This window comes from Periplaneta americana, chromosome 1 (genome assembly GCF_040183065.1).
Source record: "Periplaneta americana isolate PAMFEO1 chromosome 1, P.americana_PAMFEO1_priV1, whole genome shotgun sequence".
Lineage (NCBI taxonomy): Eukaryota > Metazoa > Arthropoda > Insecta > Blattodea > Blattidae > Periplaneta > Periplaneta americana.
The window spans coordinates 121,371,545-121,380,119 of record NC_091117.1 but is presented as its reverse complement, the minus strand read 5'-3'; the positions used below and the strand labels follow the sequence as shown (position 1 = coordinate 121,380,119).

Genomic DNA, 8,575 nt, shown 5'->3' with positions numbered 1-8,575 from the left:
GTTGTTTCGTCGGAGAAAATTACATTTCTCCAATCGAAATCCACTCGATTGGTAGCGAAGGCAAGATGGTCGACAGTCCCCCAATATTTCCATTTGCGCAGCCCTCCGGCTCCTAATACCGCGGTTCCTCAACCTGCTGGTCACAGTCTGTGAAGAGCCGGGAAAGTTAGATGCTGCTCTTATTTCGTTAGCAGTCAGAAAGGGGTCCTGTCGAACTGTCTCGAATAAGAGAGCATCCTCTTCCAATGAAGATATCCGCAAACGCCCAGGAATAGGGCGATTTTCGACCTCCCCAAAATTTTGGTAACGATGAACCCACCTCGCGGCTGTACTTCCAGGAACACCGACCAAACGGCCAGCAGATCTAGCCCCATATCCAGCCTCAACTAGAGCTATAATTCGCTGTCTCATGTCACGTCGGTTCGCCATTACGATGAGAAATGAGGGATGACTATAATACTTTAATGTAGACAATGACTATTTAACGTGATATAGAATTATTGAAATAACAGGCATCTTGCATAGTAAGAGTTAATAAATCAACCCTAAATTAAATATCTAAATAACAGGATATAACAGGAAGTCTAATTGTTGCGAAACTAATCAAATTAAATCTAATTACATTAAGTAAACAAACCTCAAGTTATGACACCACATTGCTACAGCTGTTAATAAAATATTGTAATAATTACTTAACAAATGACTTAACCTAAGGACTCTAAATCTTTGTAAAAGTTTGTCCATTATTACATATATTTTTTAATTTCATTTTAATTGTTAGTTTTTAATATATATGCATTTACATTGTATATGTGTGTGTAAATGCATTCATTAGATTAACGTTTATAATATTATAACTTGTAATTTTGTATTGTTTGCGATCATTAACAATTAATCTCAGGACTTTGTAAAACTCTATTTCAACGTTACTTAGCTATTTCAACGTTATTTAGACAAAAAAAATCGTTGTGTAGACTAAGGCTCGAACTCGCACTCTTCTACACAACACGCAGAAGTCTTACCGTCTGAGCTATTGAAACGACATGAAAGCGTTCCTTTCCGTGCGGAGTGTCGATCTAGTCATGAAGGTCCATTGTCGATTTAACTACACGATTTATGTATATATTTATCTTTTATTTACGTAATATTATCATATTTTTTGCAGTTTGTGAAGTGAATTTCGGAACGATGCTAGTAACAAACCAAATAGCCTGAATTTAAGTAACTCAATATTCGTTATCTTGTGTATCAGTGCTCTGGTCTCCGATCATGCGCAGTGTCTTACATCTGAGACTTAGGAATATTCAATCGTCTCATCCTTTTCCAGGGAAACTGTGCGTTGATAAGTGAGTGATAGCTATAGACTACGATCGGATGCCAATGCTGTCATTCAACATTGTAACGCACTCCAGCCAAATAAATGTATAAATAAATAAAAAATAAATAAATACACAATACGCATATTGCAGTTTAAAGAGAACTGGAACATGACAAAATCTAAACCCGTGAAGAAATACTACTTCTAAAGGAAATGGGAATGTGATTATTTTGTTACTGAAGACAAAAGAATTGCTTATTTACTGTGCCCCATCCAATTTATTTCTACTAGTCATTTCAATACTAAACCACATTTCAACAAAGCCATAATAAGAATTATTCTATGCACAAACTTTCAGGTAAGTTCATTATTACGAACTGTATATTGAATATTTATTTATATACTGTTAAATTAAGGACGTCACTCGTTGTGTTTATTTTGAACTGAAATTAATAGTGACTTTCAAGGTTCATTACTTAAGTGCCATAAATTTATGTTCGTGATAATAGGAGGAAAGTTTTCGAAATCTAAAGCAGGCTTGGTGCAAAGAAATCTCAAAGAACGTACCGGCAGGAAATTTAGCATAATAATTGTAAATCTTGAAACGAGATAACAGATTATAAATACAATGAATTTATTACAATCCTTTTTTTTAAATTACAGTGCCGCCACTGATGGACCTTGCACGAGAAAAGAATGTAAACAACTCTACGTGGAACTCGAACATCCCCAATAGACGTGGCGTGAGAGTGACGTCATATTTCCCATACTTACAGGTTCTGCAGGCCTGGCCTATGGTCTAAGAATATCACTTTTTATGATTTTTTACGAAACAGCTTGTTAGTAATGCATTTGTGCAACTGTTTTTAATGTCATAACCATTCAGTTCGTGTTAGTATTCAGCTTTTGATATTGTTTGTGTTTCTGATTTTTTCTAAAGAATTTTAGATAAGAGAGCAAATAGCCACATTAGCTGACGCGCCCTTTTAAACCCGGTTATTCATTAACTGGCTCATTAAATACGAATACCTAATGTTTATAAATGAAAGTATAAGACTTCTTCATAGATAAATCAACTGAAATAATTTTATTATAAAGAAAACTGAGATATATTAAAATAAAAACTTCGGTGCAGGTAACAGAAGAAATTTATTTCATTTAAAAAAATAACAACAATATTCTAAGTCGATTATATTATTTAGAATACACTCAGATCAGTACAAAACTTCTTACATATTATAATATTCACAGCGGTCCATTCACACATAGACATAAAAAAGGAAATAACACGCATTTATACAAAATAAACTTAGGTATAATCATAAGCGTAAAACTTGAAGAAACAACAAAAAATTATCACAAATTGCAACTTGCCTAGTCGTCAAAGGAGAGACTGAAAAATTCCAATAAACTGACTTTCATTGTTCTCAATGAAATGTCATTCCTCACTGCTGCTGTCACTACCAGGAACAGATTCCTCGCTGGTGCTGTCATCTCCACTGCTCTTGCTGCTGTCCCCACTCTCGCTGCTCTTTGGACAGTTGTTCTGTCCGGGCCAGTCGCAAGTGTCGCATTGCGTGTTCCATTCGAGGTTAGAAGGACAGACTTTACAGTATGCTACTCCGTTACTGCAGTGGTAGAAGTAGTGTTTGTCTGGGTGGGGAAAGAAAACGGACAGGGCGGGATCTTTGGATGGGCATTTGGGAGGGTTGCTGTTTTCTGGACATTCGTTGCTTTCGCTGCTGCTGCTATCACTACCTGGAACGGATTCCTCGCTGGTGCTGGCATCTCCACTGCTCTTACTACTGTCCCCACTCTCGCTGCTCTTTTCTGGTGGTGGTGGGGGTGGGGCTGGTTCACTTTCGCTGCTGCTGCTGTCACTTCCTGGAACAGATTCCTCGCTGGTGCTGGCATCTCCACTGCTCTTGCTGCTGTCTCCACTCTCGCTGCTCTTTGGACAGTTGTTTTGTCCGGGCCAGTCGCAAGTGTCACATTGCGTGTTCCATTCGAAGTTAGAAGGACAGACTTTACAGTAGGCTACTCCGTTACTGCAGTGGTAGAAGTAATGTTTGTCTGGATGGGGGAAGAAAACAGATTGGGCGGGATCTTTGGATGGACATTTGGGAGGGTTGCTGTCTTCTGGGCATTCATTGCTTTCACTGCTGCTGCTGTCACTACCTGGAACGGATTCCTCACTGGTACTGGCATCTCCACTGCTCTTACTGCTGTCTCCACTCTCACTGTCTTTCTCTGGAGGTGGTGGTGGTGGTGCTTGTTCACTTTCGCTGCTGCTACTATCACTGCCTGGGACAGATTCCTCGCTAGTGCTTGCATCTCCACTGCTCTTGCTGCTGTCTCCACTCTCGCTGCTCTTTGGACAGTTGTTTTGTCCAGGCCAGTCGCATGTATCACAATTCGTGTTCCATTCAAGATTGGAAGGACACACTTTGCAGTAAGCTACTCCGTTACTGCAGTGGTAGAAGTAGTGTTTGTCTGGGTGGGGGAAGAAAACAGATTGGGCGGGATCTTTTGACGGACATTTGGGAGGGTTGCTGTCTTCTGGGCATTCGTTGCTTTCACTGCTGCTGCTGTCACTACCTGGAACGGATTCCTCACTGGTACTGGCATCTCCACTGCTCTTACTGCTGTCTCCACTCTCACTGTCCTTCTCTGGGGGTGGTGGTGGTGGTGCTTGTTCACTTTCGCTGCTGCTACTATCACTTCCTGGAACAGATTCCTCGCTGGTGCTTGCATCTCCACTGCTCTTACTGCTGTCTCCACTCTCGCTGCTCTTTGGACAGTTGTTTTGTCCGGGCCAGTCGCATGTATCACAATTCGTGTTCCATTCAAGATTGGAAGGACAAACTTTACAGTAGGCTACTCCGTTACTGCAGTGGTAGAAGTAATGTTTGTCTGGGTGGGGAAAGAAAACTGATAGGGAGGGATCTTTGGAAGGACATTTGGGAGGGTTATTGTCTTCTGGACATTCGTTGCTCTCACTGCTACTGCTGTCACTGCCTGCTACAGATTCCTCACTAGTGCTGGCATCTCCACTGCTCTTGCTAGAATCCCCACTCTCACTTCCATCGCTACTACCACCGCGATCCAACACACAATTGGCGTTCTGAGGCCAATCACAAGCGTTCGCTTCAGCATGCCAGTGAAGACCAGCTGCACAGTGCATTAGAACGCCTTTTCCCTGAACGCATTGGTAGTAGGCATTGCAGTCTGCTGAATCGGCGTAGTAGGCAACTCCTCCGGCACATTCTGAGGATTTCAGGTCAGGTGTGGGAAGAGTTGATACCAGGACGTAGATGAAAGAAAGAAGTCCGAGTTGTGTGATAACTGTAAGTTGAGAAATATAATATTAAATGAGTATGAGATTTTAATCATTTCCTTTCCTATTTGCCTATCATCACCACCTTCTGATATAGATCTGTCTACACGTCTTAGCGTTTCTTAGTAATGTGGTTAGGAATGATTTTTGATGACTCCACTCTATTGCAGTGTTAATGTGTATTGTATGAAGATTTTTTTCCGGGAAAATGTCGGAAGCATTTTTTCTATATCCTCAGTGGAAAAATTAAAAGCTAAGCAATTTTACTATTAGAGCGAAAAAGGGAATTTTATTAATAGATTATCATTAACAAAAAATCGAAGTTTGTATATCTAGCTATCGTAGAGTCCATATGTTACCAGATGGAGATTTATGTTTCTATTCCAAATTTTTTTCTCAGAAGTGCTTTTACTAACTGGCTAAATTAATATGACAGGTGTGGCGTCATCTTGCGTAGTTTTTAAATATTAAAAATAGGATAATGCTTGTAACATAATATAAATCATGTGTTAGCACTGCTCATTTATGTACCATAGAGCCGATACCTTTTATTTTTGTATCATGTTCTACGAATTTTCATCTCATTTTTAATGAGTTTCCGTAATGATAGGAGATGAATGAGGCAACACTGACTTCAAAATCTTCTCAGATCATTAGTAAATTCTCTACTGGATTTTCAAGAACACTATGAGAGACCAATTTGCGTCTGCAGGGAGAAAACCACTCTTTCATGAAATTCATTTAACCCAGATAAGACTGACGTCCTATATATAGGACACCGGACGTTTTATTTTTTTAACATTGTTGTGTAAGATTTTCTTAGTCGGCAATCATGATACCATAATCCTTATGTGTTATAAATTGCCTCCAATTTTTTTTTATTATGTTCAGTTTGTCATAGTCATTGTTGTTAACATATTTGTGTGAGTCATGGCTGTGGAGCAGAACATGTTGTTCTCGAAGTCGGTATATATCACATGCTATAGATATAATGCTTTTGATATTGATAGGGCATACTCGTAATGATGTACTTCGTATATAATAATTCATAATTAGATTCAATTTTTTATTTAGTGTTATGCCATGTCATAGTAAAGTTAGGCGTACTACATGTAGTACGTCAGTCATAAAAGGGGAGATTTCGTGAGACTGATGGTACTCATGTTATTATAGGGGGTTTTCACTAAATGAAGCCTTACAAATGATTCAAGACGACCAAGTTGCTATACCTAAGTGCAATAACATTTCCATCACCATTTTATCACCAAAATATGCGTGTGGTAACGTAACTGACGTAACTGATGAGGATTCTGGTGATGAAAATAACCCTACAATTGACAGTATGCCTGCTAGTCAGTTGCGAGCTGAGACGGAAGTAACCCTCAACACACAAGGAGAGGGAATGGATGATTATGATGACGAAAGTCATAATGGTGATGATGAACATAGTAAAGGCGATGGTGAGAATGGCAGCAGAAATACTAGTGATTCAGCAACCGATATGCAGATGAAGAGAAAGAATAATAAATTTCAATTGGGAAGAAGTTGACATACAGCAGGGAAATACTATATTTTTTCAAATTTCCGTGCACACAGTTTCAAGATACTCTAGAAGTCTGAATATCATATATTAGTACAACAAAAATATGGGTGGACCAGAACATCAATCTGTACAAAACATCTATTAGAAGCAAGAAATGGTACTTTAGTCTGCATTGACATAACAGAACAAAATGCATGGCAGCTATACAAGATAAACTCCAACGGAAAACTCGATCATCTTGCATTTCGCAAACGTCTTGTCTTATCTGTTCTCGAATCCACTGCTCGACATGTACAGTCAAGCGGTAGACAAGCGGTCGTCAATTCACTGCACTCTCGGGCTATCGTCTCTTACCCGCAGGTGCATTTGTGGCTGCTGGCGGGTATGCTCTCTACCTAATCCTGCTGCACTTACCCTTTACCCATTTCAGTGGTAGACCATCTCATCTAAGACTGAGCAAAAAGATTCAGGGCTTGCTGGAAGTAATCATTTTGTGGTGTCTCAAGAAAAATAAATTCGATGCAGACAGTGTCACACAAAGACAACAATAATATGTATGAAGTGTGATGTTGGTGTACATGTAAAATGTTTTATCACGTATCACACACCATAAACATTCTCGAAAAATACAATAATATTATTGTGTGTGAGTGACATTATAATTTTGTGTTAATTTGATGTATTGTTAAGCTAAACAATTTATATATATTTGTGCTAAAACGACTTATGTCATATAATGCTTTTGCATGGGGATATGACTGACGTCCTATATATAGGACACTGAAAATCTCGGATACTATCAACATAAAAATTTAAAAACAGCTTTGTTATGTTATATCAATTGCAATTAAATAATTCATACAAAAAAATCGTATTTTTTTAACAAAAAATAATTCAGTCTTACCTAGGTTAATACATATGGAAACAATGCAAAAGCACATTCTTGATCTTGAATAGGGTTGCTTTTTTAGCATTTCAAAATAGGAAAGTAGGCGTTATAGAATCAACCTAAATGAAATATGAGGACATATCGTGACGTGAAGTCCATTGTTTGTGAAATAAACAGAAAGGTATTTAATTTTTTGCAAAGTTCATTTTTGGCAAAGATTAAAAATAATTGTTTGGAATACAAAATAAGAATGGACAACAACATAATCCGATAGAGATCATATTACTGTAAATCACAACGAAGAAGACTGTACCTTGACAACTTTGAATATGAAAGAATAAGCTGTAACAAATCTTAAAAGACTGAGTTGCTCTATAGACCTGAACCCATCTTTATTGAGAGTGATGAAGTTAACTGGATTGTCTAGCCATGACTATCAATATAAAATTAAAAAAAAACACTTAATTTGTTTGTCTCGTGTTTGAGAAAATAAAGTAATGCTTATGATTTGTTAAGTCTTCTTACCGGACATCTCGACGTGTTCAGCTCTCTTGGACGATAAGATGCTTGCAGTAATCCAAATGATGAGTGCCTGACATCCTGTATCCCTTACTGCTGTTATATACTATTTCTCTTGTTTGCACTTTGTCCTGAGAGGTGTGCAGGAAGTCATTCACACATTAAAGACCAGGGATTATCCCATACAGAATGTCAATCACTGTCATGGATGATGGAGGAGATTACAATCATTATCGTTTTCTTGTTTCCTCTGATCTGAGAATGACACGTGTAGTTTGTTACTATGAGTTATCCATTGAATATTGGGTTCACAGTGCAGGATATTTCTGTGATTGTAATAATGTTATGAAATCAAGATTATTGCTTCAAATTTTCTACAGTTTCGTAAGAAAATCTTTATAATATGATCTTTTAATAATTTGTAGGAAACCCAAGTTATCGGAATTAAAAGAAAGCAAACCGGAAGGGACAACTTAACAGTAAACATAAACATAACATTATAATAATAGTAAAACAAAAAACGATACTGAAAATTATTGGAAAATCAATTTGACTATAGTGAAATTAAAGATGTGAGAATTAAAGAAAGAAATTCGCGAATTGTGGTATTCATAAGGACTACACTATGAAGGACTGCAGTAAACATTTTGGAGTAAAATGTGAACATCTTAGTAACACAACAAAAACCTGACAAAAACCTGTTATACTCGCCATCTTGTGATATTTTTTAGAAGTGAGTGTTATTATGATCAACCTGACTCCTATCTGATATTATGGCCTTAAATATTCTAATTTATTTATTTATTTATTTAATAATAATAATAATTATTATTATTATTATCATTATTATTATTATTATTATTATTATTTATTTATTTAATCTGGCAGAGCTAAGGCCAGTAGGCCTTCTCTTCCGCCCAGCCAGACTCTAATTCTAATTGAATACAATTGCTTACATAGTTATTACAT

The 8,575-nt window shown here is 37.4% G+C and overlaps 1 protein-coding gene across 1 annotated transcript; it reads right to left on the bottom strand.

The window, feature by feature from the left end:
• Positions 1-2,448: 2,448 nt before the first annotated feature.
• On the bottom strand, positions 2,449-7,675 carry LOC138700098 (dentin sialophosphoprotein-like). Its single transcript, XM_069826424.1, has 2 exons — positions 7,613-7,675; positions 2,449-4,663 (listed from the first exon to the last, which is right to left on the bottom strand). The coding sequence occupies exons 1-2, from the start codon at positions 7,617-7,619 to the stop codon at positions 2,757-2,759; spliced, it is 1,914 nt and encodes a 637-aa protein (XP_069682525.1). The 5' UTR covers positions 7,620-7,675; the 3' UTR covers positions 2,449-2,756.
• Positions 7,676-8,575: the final 900 nt, after the last annotated feature.